This window comes from Aulonocara stuartgranti (genome assembly GCF_965226115.1).
Source record: "Aulonocara stuartgranti genome assembly, chromosome: 14".
Lineage (NCBI taxonomy): Eukaryota > Metazoa > Chordata > Actinopteri > Cichliformes > Cichlidae > Aulonocara > Aulonocara stuartgranti.
In genome coordinates, this window is record NC_138950.1 from 35343986 (window position 1) to 35370908 (window position 26923).

General features: G+C 41.6%; 1 protein-coding gene across 4 annotated transcripts in view; it reads right to left on the bottom strand.

Annotated features, from left to right (window-relative positions):
- The window catches only part of LOC309687369 (ubiquitin carboxyl-terminal hydrolase 2-like), a 63995-nt gene extending 39991 nt beyond the window's left edge, over nucleotides 1-24004 (bottom strand). The window contains exons 1-4 of one of the 4 annotated variants that reach the window (XM_082502285.1): nucleotides 23768-24004; nucleotides 21671-21775; nucleotides 5751-5950; nucleotides 4155-4983 (exon numbers count right to left, since the gene is read on the bottom strand). In XM_082502285.1, the coding sequence (XP_082358411.1) occupies nucleotides 4155-4922 (768 nt within the window). In that variant the 5' untranslated portion in view covers nucleotides 4923-4983; nucleotides 5751-5950; nucleotides 21671-21775; nucleotides 23768-24004. Of the gene's footprint in view, nucleotides 1-4154; nucleotides 4984-5750; nucleotides 5951-21670; nucleotides 21776-21943; nucleotides 22203-22235; nucleotides 22336-23767 lie in introns of those variants that run through there. The other 3 variants (XM_082502284.1, XM_082502286.1, XM_082502287.1) reach the window with 3 other exon arrangements.
- Nucleotides 24005-26923: the final 2919 nt, after the last annotated feature.

The following is a 26923-nucleotide window of genomic DNA, read 5'->3' on the forward strand; positions in this document are numbered from 1 at the left end:
TAGAGCTTGGTGGCTTATTTGTATCAGATCTCACTTATAATAATGTTGAGTGAGCACTTTTAGCATAGCTTTGTGATAATGCTAATAAGTTTAACTGTTAAGATAGCCAAAATACAAAAGCTTGTGCAATGTGGATTGTGTCATGGGTGCTAGCTATGCCATTCAAAACCTCGCACTACACGATGCACACACGATTAAGGCAAAACACAGGCCGATCCCCAAAACGGTTGCGCAACTGAAAAATCAGCTCTAAATGGGCCAAAAATCGCACAGTGTATGGCCAGCTTTTGGAGGCTAGCTCCAAACAAACATGGTAAATGGTAAATGGCCTGTATTTGTATAGCGCTTTTACTAGTCCCTAAGGACCCCAAAGCGCTTTACACGTCCAGTCATCCACCCATTCACACACACATTCACACACTGATCATAGTGTGCAGCTTGGCAGTGTATACAGCACTATAATGACCAGACCTAATTCTTTTGAAAACCTTACATCTTTCCCAGGTCTCCACTTCATCAAACATTGCCTAGACACAGAGCTGGATGAGGCCAGCACAAACAGCGGCCTATTCGACGAAGATGATGGATCCATGGGGTCAGGAAAGCCAGAAGCAGGGGAGCTGGAGAGGTACCTTTCGTGTCCATTCACTGGAGGTGTGGATCTATTGCATGGCTTTCCTCACATCAAGAAGCTGTCGATCAAAGTCAATACAGCTCTTCCTGCATCTGGAGCTTGTGAAGGATTCTTAGTCATGCAGGACTCCTGTTCACTGCTAAACAGTTACAGCTTCACAGAAAGAACCTTGAGAGCAAACTGCTGCTTAAGCTTAACCATCACCTCACTGAGTTAAGAAATGGCACATTTTTGCTAAATATGCAGAAATAAATGCACACCCATACAACTTATGGTAAACTGAGCTGCCTTGTATGAACATATGTTGAAGATGCCTCGTTCTAATGTTTTCTCTGAGGCTGCTGTGCCATTTGGAGCAAAAATGAATATAACGTTTACAGCATATCTTGTCACTGGAAATTGTTTGCACTGTTTATATATTTATATTATTTACTGTAGGTATTGGTGAAAAAAGCTTTATGTTGTGAAAAACTGAAATCTGGAAATTAGAATTGTTGTGCCTTATTTTGTTGATGTTTTTACATATATTCCTTTTGAAAATGGTAAAATTTGTATATTTATTTATATTTGTTTGTCTGGTAACATTTATTTAATAAATAAATCGGATATTTCAAACAGTTACTCACTACTTGAGTAGTCTTTTCGCCAAGTACTTTTTTTACTCTTACTTGAGTAACTTTTTTGACGACTACTTTTCACTTTTACTTGAGTAATAATTTTTTAAAGTATTGCTACTCGTACTTGAGTACAACTTTTGGATACTCGACCCACCAGAAGGATACATGATCTATTAAGCCTCAGCATTTGAAAGCTCTCTTAATCACAATGCATTCTTACCTGCATTGTCATGGCCATGCACATATGCACCACACAGTGATTACACTTCATTGCCTGCCTATTTGTCAAAGTTCTATTTAAGCATATCTACTTTCACAAGAGTCACAAGATTTTCAGAAAATTTGACCTCTGACCTTGACGTCAGGTCACCCAAACTAGAACTCGTCCCAGATTTTTACTAGATGCCACTATAGTATCAGTGTGAAAATCCGAGGTACCCAAGAAAAAAGACAAGTGGTCACATTCTACATAAAGAGGCTGAAAAAAGGAGATTAAAAAAAATGAAGGGAAATAAACAAAGTTGGCTGCATTAAAATCAGTAAGAAACAATGAGTCTGGGCTGGTGGACATACACTATTTTCATACACCAAACAAGTGCAAGCAACAGGAACTGTGCACTGTACTGCAAAGCAAGTTCAGCATACCCAGGTTATCTTTCTGTTATCAGGCTTCACTTACTGTAACATCGGCAGTCAGGCTAAGGGGTTACATCACTGTACTGACTTAGCAAGTTGATAACCATGGGTTTTCTTAATGTCGCTATGCGTACCTTCACACAAAATAGGTGGCAATGCCAGTCTCTGGCCATCAAAAACATTACAGCAATTGTTGTGAAACTGTTTGCAGGAAAGAGGGAAAAAAATCTTAATCATACTTAAGCATGTGGACCAGAGTACTCGGGGATGGATCCCAGGAAAATATTTGCTGAGATCACTGATCAAGTGCAAGTCAGTATACTTATTTTACAACTAGATTTCTTTTTGAAACCAGAGAACTCACCATTTGCTGGCCACTGGGAAGAATATAAGCTTAAGGCATTCAACATTAGCTTAACCTTCCAGACTGGGAAGCTACTTCCATCTTTTATATATAATCTATTGGTCTAATCAGTACATCCATTGTTTTCCCAAAGACGTGTCTAAAGCACTACACAGCTTCGTAAGTCAAAATCCACTGGGGCTGCTTTCTGCACGCTCTGCTGTCAGTGTTGACACCAAGCCCCTGGGAAGATGGTGATTATATGTGCTTGAGTTCATTAGCAATATGCACAGGCCAGCTGGTGACCTCCAGTTAAAGTCCTGCACTTTTCAGACCTTGCGTGTTAAAAAGGTGTTGATTACCTAAGGGGTTAAAATGAATAACCCTAGCAAAGAACAAGGAATTCTTTATAACCAGTATTTCACCTTTGCTTTAATAAAGCCTGACTTTTTTTGTCTCTATAGTTAACCCAGCAGCACCATGATCCCAAGTGTTCTTTGGGAACACTCTTTTGAAATGACTTGGTTATCTTAGGTCATGTTTGTGAATAAAGACTTGCATGAGCTATGTTTACCCCTGATGTCAGCAGGCAGCAGTTAGTTTCCACTGTTAAAACTCCATAGTCCAGAGTGCCGTAATACTGTAAAGTGTACTATTATGTCTTCTCTTTTCATTGTTCTCAATGGCAGTTAGTTTTAAAGAGCCAGTGCACGTATAGCCCACGCTGGTTATTTTAAGTAATTTGGCAGATAAGACCTCTCTTCAAGGCCGTGTGGGTATACACACACACACACACACACACACACACACACACACTCCCAGTACTGCAGCACCCACTATCAACCTGAGCTAAGATCTGTGTGGATGTGCAGGGTCTTGGTGATATGAAACTGTTAATATATTAAGTTATTGTTTAAAAAAAAGTGCTAAAAAGTGTTAACCATACCCGGTGAGCCCTAAAACACATTCACTTCTCAGTAACACGCATGGGAGTTACATACAGCTGACTGGACATTACAGGGTTTAGACATTGCCTGGTTTAGAATGGGCCTTTGGGGCCTCTACAGTAAAGGCTGTGCTAGCTTACTTGACAGAAATAAAAATGTCAAGTAAGCTAGCACAGAGTGCATAAAAATGCACTCTGGTATTAGTTCTGTCACCCTACTGTCAGGCTCAGCCAGCAAACCAGCTGATAGTTGAGAAGATATCCTTCTGCTTTTCATATATGCAAATGAACATGATGAGCAGAAGAACTAAATGAATAAAGAATGTCACATTCTGGAGCATATCTGATGCAATAAAGATGACAGATTTATTCTATCTGAAAGCCACTTTCAAACAGACTTCTCACAAATTCTCCCTAATTCCCACTTTTCCTCCTTCCATCCATGGAAGCAGTTACTGAGACTAATCCAAAGGAAAAGTGGATCAGTCATACTTTGGGATCCACGCAGTGGAAACCTGAGTCATTATTCTTGATGCTGAGAGGACCCGTCTGCTCTTTGAGAGACTGCTGGGCTTAGAAAGAGCTGTCAGATAACCATCAAACTACTTTTGTACAGTACAATAAGAGAGTTAAAAGAATAAGGAGCATTGTAACTGTGTCCTAGCGGAGAGTTGTAACAGTAAAAACCACAGGAGAGTGTAAGGTGTGCAAGAATACTGTAAACCCAGACTTCAAGTGCACTGAAATTAATGTGAACAACAGTGCCCCCAACTGGTAGGAAACAGTGCTACTAGTAGCACCAGAGCATTGTGGGTCTTTACCATGTGCAGACTAATAAAAGGAAAGCTTTGTGGTGATGACTGCAGCTTTCATAGTACTCAGCCTTCCTTGGCTCCTGCCAAAGATCCTGCCAAGGATCCTCTGTAAAGGAATGCTTCTCCAGTTAAAGCACAACAAGAACATGGGACTTGTTCTTACCGTAGAGTCCCTCGTTGGGGAATGGGACAGCTGGTTACTGCTTGGGTCCCATGCTGAAGAGCTGAATGCTCTGCTCCTGCTGAAGGCCTCCTGGGTGGAGCTCCGTGACAGGGTCTCCTGAGTAGTGCTTCGGGACAGGCCTGAGTAGCCGGGTCGGGAGCTACTGCCGTACAACTCAGCCACATCACTGGTCCGACTGCGGTAGCTCCGCAGGGCACTGGTGGATGAAGAAGGGGTTGAGGAGGAAGCATCATTGAGGCTCAGAGAGGCCAGGTCCCTGCTCAGGTCACTCTGGGATACAGATTTTCGTCGACTGAGCGAGATGCTGGAGGCCACCGGAGAAGAGGAGAGGTAGCTGGACTGGGCTGGGGATGAAGCGTAGGAGCTGTAGCCAGTGTAGGCTGACCCCCCACTTAGCCCTGACCCTCCATAGCTCTTGAGTGGGGTTCTGCTGAGGCTCTCACTCCGGCGGTTGCTGCTGCTGCCAAGGATGTCAGTGCGAGGGATGGTTCGACCCCGGTCACGCTCAGGGTCCGAGGAGGTGCTGTAGTTGTGGCTGCGGACGGCGGCGCTGCTCAGATAGGTAGAGGATAAGTAACCTGAGGAGGAGGATGAAGAGGAGGAGGAGGTGTGGGACTTGTAGGAGGACAGCCTGTCCCGCTCGCTGTAGGAGCTAAGGCCTGGGGTTAGGGAGGAGCTGTAGGAGCTGTAGTGGCTGGTGTAAGAGGGGCCAGTGTATCGCTTTGCGGTGGAGGAGACACGGGACATACTGCTGCTGCTGCTGGTTTCTCAGCCAGGGAGAGGGATAGCCTCTGGAAGACAGCATCGACTGCACACACAGCAAAGACACAAGAGCCCTGTATTAGTTCATCAGCAACAATCCAATCAATACCACAGCAACAACGTAGGCAGTGGGCAGGCCATCATTTACCCTCGCTCCATTGAGCGTTAATTGTGTTTTAAAGAGACAAAATGATTCAAGGCTGTGCATGACTGAGTTTAAATGGCAGAATATGAAAACAAACGCTGATTCATTCACTCATCCTGACTCACTGTCCTGCCATTTAGAGAATGACATCAGTATTTTGTCATGTCTAAACGAATTTACCATAAATCCCATTTCCTTTGCATTGCTGCAGTCCATTTCCTGAGCATGCGCTAGTGTTTTTTCCACACTTACTGGATTCCAGTTGGCACACTAAGAATCATCAGGACCACCTCAGACTGAACGTTTCTTATTTCACTATCGGCAAAGGACAAAGTTTAGTTTCTGAGTGCTACATAATGCAATAGTAAAAGAATTAAACTCAAATGTATGGGCATTAACTCAACTCTGTTAGCCCTCAAAATAATGGAGCAATTTCTAAAGGTCCTAATGGTATCATAAAAGCATACTGTGGCAGAGTAGTACATCACTCCACATGCAACACTGTCTTCCATATTTAAATGGACACATCTTAAACTCCACACATACTAGATATTATATGTGTTTTTGATTAAGTGTGTGTAGGTGTGTAGGCTGTTGCTCCAGACAGATGGAAAATTGCTGCAATATAGCAGCTGTGCTCAGTGTGTTTACATCAAGCTTATACTCACACTCTCAGGCTGTTGGATCAAATGATACCTTTCTACACATTCAATTAGCCAACTGCACTGGATGTGCTCTTCAAGCTGGCCACCTAAAGCACAGATACTTTGCACCTGTAAGCCATTTTGCAACCCAGCTCTTTGACTTATATCGTTTGTCACTGAAGCCCGCTTCATTCTGTTCTGGGTGTTGTTGCTGCTCTCCATAACTGCACATAGAAAAAATAAAACATTTATGATGGTTTTGACTAAAATGTGATCAACATGACCTGTTTATATTTATTCCCAGCTCCATATTTTTATCCTTAGACTCTTAGAGTAGCATCATGGTTATAAGAAAATAATCCTCAGCACTCTTTCCGTTTCAACCTTCTCCTGATTGGCTTGTCTTCCCAAACAGGTCAAATGCATATCTGCTACCTCTGACATCATACAAAGTCAAGAGTAGAACATATCATGCTGTAGAACAAACAGCATGATATGAAATCCAGGGGAAAACCACGGTGATACAATTAACACCAGCAGGCATGCTTGCTGACACACAGTTTAGGATATCAAATGCTAAATCCCTCTCATCAACATAGAACCCTCCTCTTAACTTAGCGCTAAAAAAAATCATGGAGATTTGAGGAAATATGGAACATAATCTCGCTTGCGTAGACCCAGCAGTGCTCCTCCTGCATGCCCTGGTCTCCCCTCTCGCCCTCTCTCACAGCTATAACAGGAGAGTCTAGCTTAATTCTGGAAGTAAAGCCATGTGGGCAGGACAGTGTGTTCCTGTGGCTGAGGCAGAGAGAGGCTCTTGTTCACACGCACAGCAGTGTCTAAATAAATAAAAGTATCTGGTGATGCTGATCCATGTTGAGTTCATTTAGGGAGGCTCCTATTTCCTTAATCTGCCTGTCTCCCCTCTTCTCTCCCCCTCCTCGGCACCTACCTCTACTGAGTGTAATTTCCTTTCCTTCGGGGTCTCTGTTGATCCCTTTTTGCTGTTCTCTTCCTCTCTCTCTCTCTCTCTCTCTCTCTGTCTCTATGAACACAGCTTTATCTATAATTCAGCATATGGATCTGGAGCAGGCAGACAGGCACCATTTGGAGAGAGACCAACTCACGGCACTGGCGAAGACACACAGAGGGAGGCCAGGCGGCTGTGGCCACTCAGTGCAGTTCTGCTAAGCCAGCAGGACTAGCAGCAAAGAGAAGCTGGCCTCGCTTTCGCTCTCGCTTTGTAGACGGTCAAGGTTTGTTTCAATCATTTGACAGTGCTGGTATGTGGAGGGTTATTTTAGTTTGGGCAGAGTAACATAGATGGTAACAGCAAAATGTGGATTCTGTGTCTGATATCAGCCAACAGTTTTCAGACAGGATAAAACCTGAATCTGGACTTACTTATCATAATTACCAAGTTGGTGATTATGGTGGGAAGTACAGCTGGAAGTTAAGTGAAGAAAATCATTGGCAAAAGGGCTCATGAGACAAACCATCCAAAAACACGCACCTCTTACTGTATTTCATGTCATTTGCAAACAGCATGTTTTTAATTATTCTTTTATTTTTTTTTATTCTATGCTGGGGGAATACATTATCTTTGTGCAACTTGTTAAGCTGGACCTTGCTAGCATCAGTTATGAAGCACTATAAGTATATTTCTCATGTATTCAGCTGGTAATGCAGAAAATGTATAAATGTTTTTATACTTGGTTCTAATCTGCTGCTGAGTCTGTTTTACACGGCTGGAATGGCAACTACTACACCACAGAACACGCACCAGGAATACCTGTTCAACCAACCAAATTAATTTAACTTTAATCTGCTGACAAACGCCTGCTTTATCAGGCTGTGGGACAGTAAGTTTTAAATGTTTATTTCACTGCCCTGTGCACTATCACTAGATTAACTATCTTCTGCAGCATTCATTTCCTGTCTTGCAGTGGTGTTATCATCTTTATAGAGTTTTATCATCACCTGATAACCTCTGATTGGAATAGGTGACACTCGTAGGGATCATTTTATGAAGAAGAGTCTGATGTATGAAACGCCCCTTTTTGTGTGAGCACATACAGAGCCTGAAACAGAAAGCCATGCTTAACAAAGCTGATAACCACCATCATGACACCTGTTAACTACTGGAGTAGTTGCCAAGCCATCTGACATAAGGAAAGCCTTAAAGCCATGTTGAAGGTCCTCGATCGTATATCCCTCTAATCACTACTAACAAAATATTTACACTTAACTGAATGAAATGATACCCCCACTAACATGTGTATCCAAGTCCTCTTTCAGATGACATCCTGCTTTATTTTGAAGGATTAGTTTCTCATGTGGCTTTGTGTATTTTTACTTCCCTCCTTTGCTGTTTTCCCAGCCTCATTATTATCTTAACTGAGTTCACCTGTGCCATATTCGCCTTCTCACTAGTGTGACTATTTATTATATTTTGTTTGTGTCTTTAACAGGTAGACGTTATATCTCTTGCTCCCGAGTGTTTCCTGGTTTCTTTTCCTGCTGGCTCTATGCATTTGATGAATTGTTTGGACTTTTGTTAGCTATAGGGTTTCCTGCCACACTAGGCTTTGCAAAAGTGCCAGGCAAAAAGTTCTTATTTTTATCCAAAATCGCTGACCCTGTACCGCATATTAACGTGACTCAAAAGGCCTAGGCCCTGTATGACATGAGTTCAGCGTACCCTGGGTATCTTACCGTTATCTGGATCCAATTACCCTAACATTGGTAATCAGGATAAGTGGTTAGGTTACATGAAGCAGAGTATCAAGTCTAACCACTGACTTAAATTGTTTTTATGTATTGCAACCTAATCAGTAATATATGAATATTATTTAAAAACTAGTTCAGCCATTTTCAGTAATTTATATGTAGTATTCTGATTAGAGCAGGGCGATATGGCCAAAAATATTTATCACGATATATATTTGAAAATTTGCGATAACGATATAACCGACGATATAATTGATGCGAGACAAAATACAACTCCACAACATTACTAGCGCAAAAAGACAACCTTCCATTTATTTTCACTTAAACAAGAAGCTGGTTTTTATGTACATTAAAGCTTTATAAAAATGTAACAGTGCAAATGCAAATTCCTTGCTGAAAGTTTAACCAAAAGGCATTTCCAGTAGAAATGGGCTGACATATCCTGAGCATAACCATGTATAATATCCACTGAAGTTAAAAAGAGGTGCTTTGCAACATTAAACTGCAGTGTGCAGTATGTATTTTTCGGACCATAAGGTGCACGGGATTATAAGGCACATTAAGCGAAACAAAGCAGTCAGATAAATCAAACTTTATTAAACTCATTCTTCTTGCTTCCTCCACTTCTGTACCATTGATTCATTAATGTTGAATTCTCTGGCAGCTGCTCTATTCCCATGTTGTTGCAGTCTATTAATGACTAACCTCATATTGTGGATGGATTATCTCAGTTGTTCTCCTGACTGAAGTTTGGTCCGTTTACAACATCCTGCCATGCGATTGCATTTGTCTCTAACCATGAAGAACCTTCACGTTAACTTTTATAAGTGGAAAAGTGTTAGTGTTCGTCCTCCAGCTTCACTGTTTATGTTATGCTAACATAGCTGTGTCGCTAGCGATCACGTAGCACATCATTATATACCAGCTAGCCCAACTTCAGTAACCCTACAAACGTCACTGCTGTTTAGTTTCCTGTCTTCATTTATGTTGGAAGTGATAGCAGAACTGTACGTTTGATTTTTTTCAGAAATCTCTCAGTCAGAACATGCTATATCATGCTTAGGTAACTAGCGAAACTAGCGAGCTAACTTCCGCTAGCTTCCTGCTAACGTCTAACTCCGTTAAATGTAATAACTTTAGTTTTCATGGATGCCTGGAAGTTAAACTTCATAGTTACACCTGGTAAAGCAGCAATGCTGATCGTTTTATTAAAGATGAAAGAATTTAGACAGTTTTTAACTCTAAGTGATGCTGTAGTGTTGTTTGACCTGAAGATTACAGAGTTTAGGACCCAGATTACTCCCAGATTTAAGAGCATCTTAGTCCGACAAATATGACAATAACAACGGCCGCTTGCATGTTCTGCAAAAAAATGTGCTTTGTCGTGTATCTGACGGACAAACACCAAACCAGTTCCACATCACGGAAGTTGCACCATTTTTACAAACCAATTCTGGTTCATCTGTTTCACTCAACAATCGGCCATGTGCGTATGAAAACAAAGGCACTGCGCATGCGCGTTTTACTCCCATTCTATCGCGATATTTCATTTTCCTATCGTTGCCTAACATTATACCGGTATTACCGTGAACGGTATAATATGGCCCAGCCCTAATTCTGATTCTATTCTCTTTTTAACACTGTTTATCCCCCCCCAAAATGTGTCTGTGCTTATGTCAGTTATTTGCATTACAAGCATTTGAGTGGACAATTTGTTGCCTAAAAACAAACCAAACAAGATTTTCACAGCTCAGACCAGACTTTGATGATAGCAACGCCATTTTTCATGGAAAAAAATCCACTGGCATCAGCTAAAGCTGGTAAGTCCACCGCATCTTTATCAGCACAGTAGTTCACACATTACTATGCGTAAACAGAAGTAATAAAAATGTGAGGGAAAATTAAATGAATGCATAGAAATTGTAAATGTAAAACAACAATGAGCACAGCTCTTTTTTTTTAACTAATTCATACCATCAGACAGTTCCAAACTGCAGGAATTTTTCACACCTCTTATAACCCTTTAAGGAAATCCCCCTCTTCTTCCTGTCTCCACACTTAACTCTCACGTCTTAGTTTTTAGAGCATTCATTTTGATGTCTTTTTTTTCATCTCATATTACAGAGCAGGTACTCCATCACAAGAGGAACCTTTGAGTGACATATGTAAATGGCCTGTATTTTATATAGCGCTTTACTAGTCCCTAAGGACCCCAAAGCACTTTACACATCCAGTCATCCACCCATTCACACACTGGTGATGGCAAGCTACATTGTAACCACAGCCACCCTGGGGCGCACTGACAGAGGCGAGGCTGCCGGACACTGGCGCCACCGGGCCCTCTGACCACCACCAGTAGGCAACGGGTGAAGTGTCTTGCCCAAAGACACAACGACCGAGACTGTCGGTCTCGTCGAGACTGTTGCCCGAACCGGCAACCTTCCGATTACAAGGCGAACTCCCAACTCTTGAGCCACGATCGCCCACATATGTATACTGTGACTGGTACAGTAGTAAGCTTACTTTGGTCCGACATCGGTAACCGGCATATACAAAAAAATCCATGTAAACATAAGCTATGTAAGCAACAGTTAGTTGCTAATAAGTGAAATTTTTGCTGACATTTTTTCTCAGTTTGCTATGGCAGACATCCACAAAGCAAAGCAATTTGGATTACTCCAAATTGCTTTGCTTTGTGGTTGCTTTTTCTGATGTGTTTCCGTTCCTAACCCGTAAGAAACACATCAGAAAAAAGTCAAAGACTTTTCTAACTTAGTTGTCATAAGAAAAAACAATTCTGGGAAGAAACACAAACCCAGTCATAAAATAGCATTCTCCAAATAACAGTACCAAATTATTACCAAATGAATAGAAAGGATATGTCAAGAATATCCCTCTGGCATTAAAGCTGTGTCAAACAAACATCCATCCACTGTGACCCCCTTTCGAGATAAGGGAGCAACTGAAAGCACCCAGCAATGTTCTTATTAATAATGTGAATGCAAACAGGAAGTTACTCCTCATCCTCCTGGCAGAAAGATCTATGGCGTCAAACTGAAAATCCTATGACCACTATGTCACTAAGATTCCTCTGGCTGTCTTCCACAGCATGTCTTTTATCCTGTCTTCCTTCTCTCACCCCAACCGGTCGCAGCAGATGGCCGCCCCTCCCTGAGCCTGGTTCTGCCGGAGGTTTCTTCCTGTTAAAAGGGAGTTTTTCCTTCCCACTGTTGCCAAAGTGCTTGCTCATAGGGGGTCATATGATTGTTGGGTTTTTCTCTGTATCTATGAAGCGCCTTGAGGCGACTTATGTTGTGATTTGGCGCTATATAAATAAAATTGAATTGAATTGAAGATTCAAATTTGTCTGAGATTTTCAGTAGATGCACTTATGGCATGAATTTGAAAATCCTAAAGTTGCCTTCTTCTTGAGTTGTCATATTTTCAAATGTAGGTGTCCTGGGTAGGGGTAAAAACATATAGGTAATGTAAAAAGTTATTTAGTTCTCATGTAAGCTCCCCCGTGGGCAGTTATACTGAGGGATTTTCCAGAATTCTTAAAGCACCTTAAAATAAATATTTCACATGTGTTTCTGTGGTTTTACCAGTGTTGTGTGGGGCTGTGAAGTTTCCTGTATGATGGCTCCCTTTCTACCTTGAACTGAACCTCTGCGTACCCATCAAATGCACGCACCTCTCTGTAATCCTGCAGCTGTGTCGCAGCCAAAGACAAAGGGCAACTGAGTGAAACAAGTTTGGGCTCGCCTTGTGGGCGAGCCACTAAAAGTGGAGTGCGAACAACAAGTCGCATCATACATCATGGACACTGTGGATTGATAAGAAAATTACAGATCCCACTTCTGAAGCGATGTCTCCACGGAAACAACAACACACGCAGAGTCACGAGCAAAAACACACACAAATGCACTCTGGCTACTTCTGCATTTTTGGCCTCCCCTGAGGCTGTGATAACCAGCAGTTACCATAGCTACTGGGCAACAAGCTGCATTTGTTTGCTTGCTACCAACGCATAAAGGACTTAAAAGTAACAGCAGGGCATATTCCATGACCAATTTACACTAAGTATCAGAGCTCTGCATTCTTTTCCTCCCTTTTAGAGCCACCAAGGAAGTGAAAACCCTCTGATTAACAAGTCTCTGTGCAACTGGAAAGTCAGAACGTGGTGAGATAGAATCTAATATGGGAGGCCAGAGGAAAACAACATTGTACTACTGTGAAAGACTTGGCTGTTCTGGTTGGCTTCTACTAAATCTGTATTAACAAAGCTGTCAACAGAGTAGCACAAGTGACTGCATGAGTGCAGTGCAAGAAAGGATTTCAGCAGGTGACTGCTGGCATCGTGCTGGCAAAGAACTGAAGGAGATGAGGTTTCAGAAAACCAAGCTCAGAAGCTTCCTTTCACTAGAGGTAATTGAAAGATGAAAAAAATCAAATCAACTTTAACCCCCCCCCCCCCCCCCAAACTAACAACACTGATAGACAACGCCATAATTCTCCCTGGGGAAACACAGAGTGTCTGTGGCCTCTTAGTAAAACATGAGGTTAAAGGACCACTACAGTCAGAAGAAGACCTCAACAACAAAAGCCTGATCTTTTTTTTCTGAACTACTTTATATTTAGTGTCCTGGCTCTGTTCTGGGATCTCCCTGCCTTTCCATGTGTGTACATGGAATGCATGAGGAGGGAGGAGAGCAACAACATTACTTCCGGCAAAGATCAGAGCACACATCAGCGAGAAGCAACATGACACAGTATGAAAGTAGGAGCTGGGGTGAATCTGGCTTTCACTATTAAAGTTACTTTATTAGTAGCTGTGCTGACCAGAGCTGAACAACAACAAGCTCTGCACTTCCTCTGAGGTCAACAGAACATTGAACATTCAACTCCTCGGTTCTGATGAAGAAGCCACTGCATACATATTTACTGTATACATGTTCATCTTTAAACATCTACAGAAAAATAGGGCCCACATGTGACCGTGTGTTCAAAAATCTAATGAGTGGTAAAGTCTCCCTTTCTCACTGATCTCTGCTCCTACTGATAGTTATTTTAGAGACCTGCATAAAGCTTTGACCAAAAAAGGCCCTGTCATCACTATTGTTTAATCCACTGGTCACAAGGGATGGGTATCGTTTAGGTTTTATCCGATACCAGTACCAAACTGGTACTTTTGAAACGGTGCCGGTGCTTAAACGGTGCTCGAACCGGTGCTTAAAGAATGAAGAACACACACTTTGTACAAAAACCTCTCATGTTTAGCTGTTTTTTTGTAAAAAGATAACAATGTTAGCCTTTTCTGCAGCTATAGGGCATATATGGTATCACTCTTGGCAGGAAGCAGTGCTTAAACAATAGGAAAACAAACTTTGTCCAAAAACCTCTCATGTTTAGCTGTTTTCCACTTTTTCTTTGGTCATTTTAGCTTTTTTGGCCAGGGTGAAGGGAGTATCTGCCATCAAACAAGAAGACAGCGTCATGTAACTACGATGGTGTTTGCTAGTTCACCTTACATGCATTAATGTAATAACGTGGTTAGCCTACTCAACGTAAATTACACACGAACAACATGAAGCTACTCTCGCAGAGAAGAACGGCTGTTGCTGCCATCATCATCCGTCAGCATTTCTGCTACACTGGCAGGGCTAGGGGCCAGGACTCTCCTCTTCGGGTTTTTGGGGGATGTTGCTAACTCCGGGACCGATAACAGGCACCACACCCGCAGTAGATGTGCTTGGTGTGAGGTCTCGCAGCAAGCTATCAAATACGGTACATTTCTCAGCTTTTAAAAAAATGCTATGCGTCACCAGGTGTTTCATCAGATTCGAGGAGTTACCTCCTTTGCACAGTATCACCTTAAAGCACTTGTTGCAGGCTGCTGAGTTTTCATCTTTTGCTGTGAAGTACAGCCAGACTTTTGACCGCTTCGCCTTGGGCATTTTTAATCTGTAGCTCTGCTCTAAAAGAACGTACGTACCAGGGCCCGCCTACTACGCTTGCAAAGGTAAAATGATTGGCTAGAATCCAAAGTGTATGACATCTCAGTAAAAAAAAAAGCACCGAAATAAAGCGAAATGTGCGCTGCTTTTCGGTCTGGTTACTACCGTTTATGTCAGAACCAGGCTCGCTCTCAAGCTACTGAGTATTAGACTTAAAATCTCCAGCTGAAAAGCATGAGGCAAAAACACATGGGCCTTATTTTGAATACTCAGAATCAGAATCAGAATCAGAATCAGAAAGGGTTTTATTGCCAAATGTTGAGCAGGTTTACAACATTAGGAAATTGCTGCGGTGCTTCAGTGCAAACATACTGTCATAAAAATATAAAAATAAGACTACACAAAATAATAACTACATGTCATAATCTTTGACGTGTTTATGTCTCTAAGAACCAGGCTCCCTGTCTTGAGTCTTGATTGGTGAGTTTTGGCAAAAACAAGGTATCAAATATATATTTTCTGACTTTTCACCTCTAACCACCACAATTTCTCTTTGAGTTCAGATGACTGTTTCACCGTACTTCCCTTAAGATATTTAAAAGATATCACGTTAATAAGAATAAGATGAAAGGATGGATGGGCTGCCATAAAAACATAAAGCCTCTGGAAATGGCTGTTGTTATTATGAAGGCGCACAAAAAACAAAACAAAACAAAAAAAAAAAACAAAGAGAGAAATAGGACTAAAATGTGCTCATGCTGTCATTCTAAAAGAGTCAGTGAGTAAGATCTCCTCCCACACCCACTGTCCTCTCAGGCTGTGCCCCTGGACTGGTGGAGGGAAGAAGCAATCTGAAGCTTCCGCTATCCACCAGTGTTGTTGATGGTGCAGGACGTTAAAGGCACCGTGCCTTGGAGTGGTACTGCATGAATGTAACATCAGTACAGACACTCGGGCTGATCTGGAGTGGGAGTGTGTCTGTGTACTGTACTGTAGTAAATGGCAGGCTGAGTCAGTGCATTTCTGAGGAGAAATCTATGTGTAAATTCTATGTGAAACTCACTGCTGGTTCAGGCTCTGTTTCCACAGACAGAAAACATTTTCCCAATTAGGATCCAACTGTATATTGTAGGGTAGACCCTACAATAATACATTCAGAGAAAAAAACCCAACAATCATATGACCCCCTAGGAGCAAGCACTTTGGTGACAGTGGGAAGGAAAAACTCCCTTTTAACAAGAAGAAACTTCTGTTAAAAGGCTCAGTGAGGGGCGGCCATAAACCAAACCAGATTATTATGACTACTGCCAATCCCACACCTCCCACTTCCATGTGCTATTACTGATGTCCTCATAGTCTGAATGGCAATCAGTTCTTCAGCCTGACATCTTGGTCACTGCCTCATTTGCATCTGGAAGGGGATTCGTTTTGTTTAACTCAAACCAATCAAATATTTGTTTTACACTTATTTTCCAATTGTTGATAGCCAAGTCATAGTCTGAGGGAGATGTACCTATTATTAATTCCATCAACAAGACAATGGTAACTATAACAGTTAATAACTTGCAAATACATCAGAAGAAGGCATAAAGTACAATGTGTTAACTTATCTAAAAAAAAAGTTGGGGGAAAAAAACAAAACAAAAAAACCCTCTTACTTTAGATTTACAAACATTTACAAAGAAAAGATTATCTCCCAAAATGATTTTGTTCATTCCTGGCATAAATGTTAATCATCTGCAGTTCATGGAGTAAAGTCTTCAGGATGCCGGACAATTAGGAACAGCAGCTTCCATTGTCCCACTTTGTTTCATTTAGAGCAGCTCACTGCACAGGTTAGCTCATTGGGCGGAGGTGGCCTCCTTGAGTGCTCTATATGCTCAGTTGGAAATTCAGCAAAATTAGGCTTTTTTGTCGCTGTCTATCTTCTGAAATTGAGGATCGAAACTTAACCAAACCAAGGAGTTGAAAGACACCAAACTACCCCACAGAATTGATGGTAACTGAATAGATTTTCCATCTGAAAACTCACTGCTAACATCAAGCTGTTCATAACCACAGTTCATTCGCTGCTGCAAATGAACAAGCTATTTGACATTTAGAAAGGAAAGAACAGACATACTGACTTTTGTCAGACCACCTTTACCACATTTACAAGTAAAATATGTGAACTTAGTAAACTGAAGGCTATTTGGCCCTCACAGCAGTACACTGCAGTGTTGCCATCACCTCAGTATAAACCGACCAGCAGTAGCAGCACAATTCAGCACATGCCAGCAGAAAACATTCAGAAAATAGTCAAAGGAGCTTGCAAAGAAAAGCGTCTGGACTTCTTTAAGTTGCTTGAAGACGTTTCACCTCTCTTCCAAGAAGCTTCTTCAGTTCTAAGGTCAAATGGCGGAGAGTCCCGGATTTAAACCCAGTGGGAGTATCCCCCCAAAGAGGGACAAAAGGACCCCTGATGATCCTCTAATCACCTGAGCCAAGGTGTGAAAATGGGTGTGGGTCCCAATTAGCCAGGGTTTCGGGTGAGCTCATTGTGAAACCTGGCCCCACCTTATCATGCGATTTCCTGAGGTCAGATGGCCCTCTTTCAGCTACTTGGTTTGGTTAAGTTTCGATCCTCAATTTCAGAAGATAGACAGCGACAAAAAAGCCTAATTTTGCTGAATTTCCAAGTCAATAGTGAGCATATAGAAGACTCAAGGAGGCCACCTCTCTCCAATGTTGCAACAACATTGTCATCCCCTGTATAGCCAGTGTATCAGAAAAACTCAGGAGAGTTTTCTCCAAGCATCTCCGCCATTTTACCTTAGAACTGAAGAAACTTCTCGGATGAGAGGTGAAACGTCTTCAAGCAACTTAAAGAAGTCCAGACACTTTTCTTTGCAAGCTCCTTTGACTACGATGACCTGGATGACTGAGAACCTTCACAGACATTCAGAAAATAATTTGGTTCTCAAAGGGAAAGATGTTAAGAATCAACAAGAGGAATGTGAGTAACTGTCTCTGAGCTGTGCTGGTTGCTATATATACCCTGAAATGTGAGTAGATAAGAACATGCTGATGCCATTGAAGGCCATACTGACAACCCTACCCTACCTCTCTGTGCCTGTAACAACTGGCTGCCAAGCATATTAAAAGAGGCTCAAGTACTCCTCCATTCCAACAGGCCATAGCTGCACCTTTGCCAGCTGTCCCTAACTAGTCGTTAGATACCAGTCACTTTTGTTTTGACCTCAGCCACATCTTGTGTGTACGGCAGTGCAGTACTGTGTACATGCAGCATTTAAAGCGCTGCACAAAGTAGAAAAGGAAATGAACTGGAGGAATGCACAGTGCTGGCACAAAGATGATACACTGCATAAACCATGAAATTAAAGTAGCAACTAAAAACACTGGGTTCCTAAAAATGCTATGAAAGAAAAAAAATTAACATCTACAATTTTGCTTGTTCCCGGGGCCCTCCAACTGGGCCCGTGGAAACTATAAGAGCTCTGAATTTAACATCTCAGTCACCTTTCATTCTCCATCCTTGAACATACATGAAACACCCCAAAACAGGGCACAGCCCCAAAGCCCTGCATTCAAAGGCTTCAACTGAGGAGCCAGAGTTTCACAGTATCTGCTACCGAGCCTATGCAATATGAAAATCTGAAGAAGAACAGACCAATTAGCATTCATCACTACTACCATCTGTGGATGACTCACATTGCGGCCATACACACAGCAGTGACCTCAAAGAGGATGGGATCTGGGCTACAGTGATTAATGCTCCAGTCTGTGCAGCTGATTGCTGTAATTCTTCATTCATTAAGCAAATTGAAATAATAATAGTGGCCAAATAATAATTGGCCAAACAAACACCTATCATGCTCTGACAGCCCGCTGCCTGAGTGACGCTAAGTGACTCACTGGACAAGCTCAAGCGTAACTAGTTAAAACTCCCAGCTCAGAGTTCAAACAGAATAAAGCACCAGCACTGTCAGAGCCTTGGATTACTTTAGATTTGAAAGTATTTTATCCAGTAATTCATGCTGCTGATAAACACTTTATAGACTGGCCCAATTCAAGCAAAAACCAACATACTGCTAAGTCTCCTGTGCTGATCCAGCTCCTTTTGACGCTGATGTTTCACTGAAACAGAAACTGACACATAAAAATATGTATGACTGATAATTCAGTCAGACTGATATATAACACTATTCAATTACTAAAGATCTATTGTGAACTGGTGTTCTGCAGGGATCAATTCTCAGTCCACTTATTTTTAGCACTGATCTGTTTTATGGCAAAACACTATAAAGTACAAGCAATTAAAAGCTGACAGTTGTGTTTTTTTATGCATAAAGACATCCTGTTGATTGGCTGTGCCACATAAACAGAAGGTTAGAATACCAGGTTGGTGAGGCTTCTGGGCTCACAGCCAGAACTGTGCACCTAAGATGCTCATGTTAGAATATCCCTTCTCAATGGCTTCATACAGAGTCAATAGTATAGACTTTCTGAAACTAAGCTTTTAAAGCAGTCTGAAGCCTGACATTACTTAGACATACACTGACCTTATTATTTTATGACTTTAGGTCATGAACATCTACCAGTGTAATAGTAAATGAATGACAGAGAATAATGAAAATGACAGTATATCCCCTAAAGGCAGATAGAGTGTACATTTCTCCAGGGTTAACTTTTCTTTACTGTTTCGCTCTAACTTTTGGGATCGATTTTACTCCTGACACAACTGAAATCCACTGTGAAGTTAGCAAGGTCAGTTTTTGCCATTAAGATAACAAAATCAACCAGAAATAAGGTTGCAGATCAACTGCAACATGGGGCTGTTTTTCCATAGACTTTTGTATAACCAGACCAGTGGAATTGCCCCCTGCTGCCATTAGAAGAAAAAAAAGCACTTTCATATTGGCTTCATTTTTTTTTAGATTCAAACCTTTGTCAAAGTCCTTCAAAAAGCAAGTCTTGCTACTCAGTGGCTATTTGCATTCAAATTAGGGACATTCACGGTATACCGGCATAATGTTAGGCAATGATAAGAAAATGAAATATCGCAATAGAATATGGGTAAAACCTTTGTTTTCATACGCACATGGCGGAAAGACGATGGCGGCGATGGAGAATGAGAAGGGCAAAAGCGGATCGTTGAATGAAACAGATGAACCTGAATTGGTTTGAAAAAATGGTGCAACTTCAGTGATGTGGAACTGGTTTGGTTTTTGTCTGTCAGATACCCACCAAAGCACATTTTTACGTATGTTTTTTTGTTTTGTTTTTTGTAGAACATGCAAGTGGGCCGTCGTTATTACAGTATTTTTCAGACTTTAAGGTACTCTTAAAGCCTTTAATTTTCATGGCGCTCAAAAATCTATTAAAAAATGTTTTAGTACCACTTTGGTAAGCTATGAAGCTGCACCGCTTGATGGATTGTCGGAGTATTACGGCTACCGTAGTCAGGAGCCTCGCAGAGTAATACGTACTGTGCTTCAACATAACATTACCGTATTGTGTGTGTATAAGGACCCCAAAATGGCACCTGTTAAGAGACATGCGTATGAAGCGCATTTTAAACTCAAGGCTATCAGTTGCGCAGTAGAACATGGGAATAGAGCAGCTGCGAGAGAATTCAGCATTAATGAATGAATGGTACAGAAGTGGAGGAAGCAAGAAGAATGAGCTGAGTAAAGTTTGACTTATCTGACTGTTTTGTTTCGCTTAATGTGCCTTATAATCCTGCGCACTTTATGGTCCGAAAAATACGTATTTGACTTATTTATTTGGCTCACTGCAGTTTCATGTTGCAAAGCACCTCTTCTAAACTTTTGTGGATATTATACATGATTATGCTCAGGATATGTCAGCCCATTTCCACTGAAAATGCCTTTTGGTTAAATTGTCAGCAAGGAATTTGCCTTTGCACTGTTAAATTTTTATATAGCTGCTTGTTTAAGTGAAGATGAATTGATGGGCGGTGTTTTCACTAATAAAGTTGTGGAGTTGTGAAGTATTTTGTCTGGCATCTGTTATGTCGTCAGTTATATATAATTTTCAAATATATGTCGTGATAAATATTTTTGGCCATATTGCCCTGCCTTAATTCAAATTACCAGAAAACTGCTTAAAGTTTGGTATAAAATCTGGGTTTTAAAAGAATCAGCAACCACCACTTTTGCCTTCACTGAATTCTCCCATAGGATTCAGTGAGTCTCTCGCTCTCTAATAATCCCTTCAACACAGTTAATGTTAGTCCGCTTTAAAAATCATCTGAAAAAACTGTTGTTTTCTATGGCTTTGTCTTGGTTTTATACCATCCTTTGTTCTTCTAAAATCTGAAAAGAAATCCATACACATGTCTATAAAGTGTTGCCCTATAGAAACATATGAACATGTTACCAGCATTGTATCACATGAAAGCTACACTGTACAGCAGTTTTGTCTAATGTAGTGGAAATGTGTTGAATATTGGAAGGCTGTTCTATGATACTGGCATCAGAGCCTTTTAGCTGTCCCTTTAATGGCACAGGGTGGGTGATAGAAACTATATACGATAGAAACAATATAAATTTGGCCAACGATAGAGAGTTTGACTATACCGCAGAGCTGTACGTTTTAATTAGTTTCAAAAATCTCTCACTCAGAACCTGAAGGAGGACGGAGTTTTGGACCCAGATTACTCCGCAAAGCTCCTTACTACGGCAGCCATAATGCTCTGACAATCCATCAAGCAGTGGGGCTTACCAAAGTTGTACTAAAACATTTTTTAACAGATTTCTGCACGCCCAAATCGGTTTGAGGTCAGTAAGCACAACCAGAATTCATACATAAGGCACACTCTCGATTTTTGAGAAAATTAAAGGATTTTAAGTGTGCCTTATAGTGTGGAAAATACATTATACAGAAAAAAAAAGAATATATCGCGATATATATCGTTACCGCACATGCTTCAAATTCTATCGCAATATGAATTTTAGGCCACATCGCCCAGCCCTAGTGTGCATGTTATAATAGTGTTGTAAGCTGAGAATAAATTGATTTGCAAGATCAATGTTCTAGTTTAGACATTTGTGTGTGTCACTGAATGAGCAGATTAAACACACCACGTAACTTATTTTTATAACTTTCCCTTACTTTCTGTCGGTAAATCTGCTGTGATGCATGTAAACCTTGCAATCGCTGACATGATAGCAGGACTGATATAGCAGCTGGGACAGAGTTGTGTGTCCAAAGGCATCTGTGTGAAGTAATTACCTGCCGTATTTGTAGCGGTGTGTGTCAGTCCCTGCAGACTGTGATGGCTCTGGGGCAGCTCATCCTACTGTTGCTCCCCTATAGTCTATGCACATGCACACGCTCCTGTGGAAACACACAGGCACACAGGATTAAAACCACCCTGACGCCAGAAAGAAGCATCTTATGAACGCATCTGCCTCTCAAGACAAGTTGCTGCACTTTCACACAAGCTGTTCGAGCGTGACGTGAGCGTGCAAGCAGTCAACACATGTTCTGGATTTCATGTCTTACCATTAAAGATTGATGGCTTTCTCCCAGTTGGACTATCAAATCCAGAAAGGTTGCTCATTATGAAGCCCAGCTAAGCTAAGACTGTCTAACTGTATATTTCTGGTGAGTGCGCTGCCAGAAGCTCTTCTACTCATGCGAGCAAACTCCAGAAGTTTCTGAAAGGTTATCCCCTATCCTCCTAGACGAGCCTTGTTCTACAGCTGAGCGAGCAGCCCGCACTGTATATGCCAACTTTTCAAGCAGATACCTAAAAGAAGAAAAGGACGAAGAGCAGCAGGTTTAAGAGGCTCACCCTTGATGTTCTGAGAGGCCAGGCCAACAGACAGAAGGCAACCGGGTGCCAGTTTAGTTTGGGACTCTGTGGGTAACGGAGTGCGAGGGAGCAGCGTGAGCACAGCACTGCAGAATGCCACCGATCGAGTTACAGAGTCAGTAAATATAGCAGCCGCCTATGACCTCCATGGGTCACTCAACACTCACTGGCATTCCACTTTGCTCTTAAAGGACTCCATGGGAATCTCTGAGCTTCTCAGTAACAGTAACTACATTTTATTTGTGTGTGTGTGTGTGTGTGTGTGTGTGTGTGTGTGTGTGTGTGTGTGTGTGTGTGTGTAGCAAGCTGTACACAGCCCCAGTAAATAGATGGTTCTTAAATAGTACCTAATAGAGGGAGACTGCTCAATATTGTTGATGGAGGCTGACAGCCACTCACTCTGGCCACATGTTTATATGACACTGGTATCCAGATAACAAAAAGCTAATACGTGAGCAGCAGAGAGGACCAGATGAAGTGGAGTATGTTGTACTGTGTTGACGTACGTTTGCAGGACAATGGAAAAAGACAGACGCGGCTCTGTGGTGGATGGGCTCTGTGAGGGGTGTAGCGTTACATGACACTGACACTGAGATGAGATGGCGCTGGTACCGGTGTTGCCAGGCTCGCTGCACTGCGGTGTGGGACTTAACGTGGCTCCTGAAGGGACCGATTTGATGCAAAATATGATGTACGCGCATTTTAAATGCCGCTCATTAATAGTGGGGGATGACGTTATTCCGCGCGTGATTAGATAACCAGTCAGACCCCGGGAGCGTTGCTCGGTAATGGAATGGGAGGCTTGCGGTGCTGTCCGTGAAGGGGGTGGTGGGGTGTTTAGGGGCAATAGACAGACCGAAAACTTGTCATCCCTAGAGGAGGCGACGCACAAACTTAATACAGCGCGTATTAACTAACCTGGATACTGATTTCGTCTTTATATAAGCACGTGACCACGACGTATTGGTCAGTTAATTAGCTGTCTTGCTAGCTTACTATAGTCAACAGTAACGGTGCAGTGTAGCCAAGACAGTAGCACTGTGTCAGAGTACCGCGTCAAACTGTACTGTGTAAGCATATTAATGCAGCAAGCACGCAAATTTCACGTGTCATAACACGGTACTTCCAAACCTACTAGGGTAGTATTCTTCGCACACGTATATCCAAAAGAAAAATTAAGACTTCATTTGACGAACTTTTAGAGTTTGTTCGGGGTTATCAGCCTTGCAGCATAGCTTCGGGCAATGAGCATCCTTGTTCTAAAACTTGAAAATATGCTAAAAAAAAGACAGCAGTTACACTACCACAACTGATACCGAATATTTAACCGCCACGCTGTTACTTCTAAAATGCGCTAGATTGTTTTTAGTGCCGTTTATATGTTAATTTCCCCTCACAAAGCAAACTTAACATTCTCTGAGTTCGATGGGAGTTCGGTTTGTGCTTCTGTCCATACGAAAGAACAGCACCTATCAGGGTTATGGTGGTGTCAGGTAACTGCATACACTCACCCCGCAATTGGAGAACATCCCGATCCAAACGGGCAGGGAAGCGCCACTCAAAAGTACCTCTGTGGTCGCTTTTAGAGCATCACTATTAACATTAGACTGGAAGCTTGCCCTGCAGGCGATTTAATCAAGAGTACGCTGGTATTCAGCCATATCCTCCTTCCAGTGCAGTTGTAGAGTTTCAGCAACCAAGTAACGGTTCTTTTCGCTTTAACGGTGACGTCAGTCGGTCAACGAAGCTTTTTTCTGATTGGTTCATACCTCTATTTGAGCGTCACTAGCTAACCGAGTGAACCGCCTCCTACACCGTCGTCATGGCAATGAACGTAAACATCAGAGATTTCTTTCATTGAAAAAATGCCATGTTCAAGCGCGTCGAAGAGAGCTGGCGATACCCGTGATTTAATCAAAAATTAAATGCTATTCTGGTAGCTTTCCAGTAGGTATTATTAGTATTACAAATAATAGTGAAAAATAGTATCTTTAATTAGAACAGCTTGCGGGGAAAAAAGTCAAAGCCTACACAACAAGTTCATTATCCTAATGCAACTGAAGCCGTTAGTATCAACTGAGCATTGTGTCAATACCACAAGCAATCTGAGTTTTGTTGCTGAGCATGTCCATCCCTTTATGACCACAGTGTACCATCTTCTGATGCTTGCTTCCAGCATGATAATGCCCCGTGTCCACAAAGCTTCCAGCATCTATGCCATGAAGGATTAATGCAGTTCTGAAGGCAAAAGAGGGTCCAACCTGGTACTACTGTGTTCAATTAGTGTAAAGAAAAACACATAAATGGCACCAGATAATTATTCATATGCTTGGTTTCTGGTATTCTGTATTGCTTTCAAAAAATTATTTGGTATTATTTCTTATTTAATATCATCCCCGCTGGCTCAGCACATGTATAGACATCATATATTCTGATGCACTCTGGGTGTTTGCCTGAGTCCAGTCAGTGTGTCTTTTAAATGTACATCGATCGTTTTTAGACACTGATGAAGAATTAATTTAGTTTCGTTTATAAAACTCTGGACTTTAATCTTTTAAAATAGTGTTTTCTGTCCTCATTTCTGCATGTTCAAAACATGAACTTGAATCCTTCCAATCATCATTGTTATCTTATTAAGTACAACAGAAAACAAAACTGGGCAACACTTCCTGAAGATTGATTAGAAAACCAGCAACAACACAGTTTGAAACTTTAAAAACTTGCTTATATCTTACTGAGTTTTCAGACTAAGGGGGGAAAGCCCTTGAAAAAACCTCCACCCCCTTATTTTTCAGTCTTGTCTGGTTATTGTCCTAGAAAAAAAGAGACTGTTTCTGCTGACTGAGATCACATTTATACAGAGTTGTAATTGCCATCTTGTGCTGGATTTGTTTCCCCCTGTTGGTCAACAGTAATTTGCACTGATTAGAGGTTTTCAGAAAGGAACAACCTCTTTTTCTCTTTGACACACGCCTGACAAAGACATGCATCAAAACCCAGCCTTTGTATAAATGTCTAGAGAATCAAAGTATAGTAACTGTAGCCAGATAATGATAGATAATTCCACTTTAATATTTTTTCTCCTGGTCTGGCTCTTAAAAATGCTGGGATGTGCTCACACTTACTCTCTTTTCTGGTAATCAGGTCAAGTGTAAAAGATTCAGTGGTGGTATGGATTCATTAGTCATATTTTGGGAGTGAGAGAAAAAGATGGACTTAGAGTGAGTAATGCTCCTCTGGTTCATTCATTTTTTCGAATTGGTGGGGAATAAATGAACATGGTCTAAACCAGGCCTCAAGGCTGGTGTCATGCAGGTTTTAGCTGTGTCCTTGATCCAACATAGCTGATTTAAATGGCTAGATTACCTCCTCAACATATCTTGAAGTTCTCCAGAGGCCTGGTAATAAACTAGTCATTTGATTCAGGTGTATTGACCTATAGGGTGATATCTAAAACTTGCAGGACTCCAGCCCTTGAGGCCTGGAGTTCCCCACTCCTGGTCTAAATAATAGCAAGGCATGTCCCCTGTGCCCCAAGAATGGTTACTGGGATCACCTATCAACGAGGATTTGCCAGTAGATGTTGTATAATATTGTTTGCTAAGTTGCTGCACTCTGGCAGCACATCAGGCTGGAGTATCTGAGTGTCTGCATCAAAGTGAGTGATAAAATCATACTGCGGTATAACCATGAAATCATATCATGAGATACAGTCAAAACCTTTGACATGTATCCAAAGCTGCTGCTGCTGTGAATGAAGAAACAGTGTCACACACTGAGGAGGGAAACTGCCATTTATTACCATTCAGTGATGCATTCTTCCCTGGATATACTAAAACAAGACAGATGACTCATTCTGATCCACTCAAGACTTCCTATAGGCTCCTACAAAACAAGTGGTTATGCTTTAAATACCACAGATAGTCCCAAGTTATCGTCAAGTGACTTGATGAGCTTAAATACTGAGTGGGTGGGAACAAACCAACAAAGAATCTGTGACACTATAATCAAAGCCCCAATCTGAGATCCAGGATCCACTTTTGAAGGCAGGTGATGACTCAAGCAGTGCACTTACTATTATGGCAAATGTCTATTTTGTTTTCACAGGTTCCCATTCAAACATGGATGCGCTGTAAATAAAGCTGCTGCATGTCTGACGTCACATGTTGATTTTTTAACTAAGCAAAGCAAATACAGATGCTTATTTTGTCCATTTCAGCAGGCAGGCCCAATAGCCATGTAACCGAATAACATTTCTGCATGAGTTAAACTATAAATTAAACTATAAACATAAATTACCCAACTCCAAAAAAGTGGACATACTCCTTTAAATATCACATTTGTGTTAATGTACAGAAAGAGGTGAAAATGTTAATAATGATAGCAGCAAATAGAAACACGAGTGCTGTGGAGTGTCTCCAGCTCTGTTATAGAGGTTTCCCAGTAGAACAGCTGAGTGATTAATGGAAGGTGACTATAGGAAGCCTCACTGTACGATTCTTTGGGGCCAATACCAAATAATGAGGTTTATGGTCCAGTTAGGCTGAGTAGTGCAATAACTGCAGCAAAAAACAGTGTGACCAAAGAAAACAAGGACTGCACTCATGACACATCAGAGAGTTTTAAGCTGGGATTTTGTTCCCCCTTAAAGGCCTCGAAAAGCTATT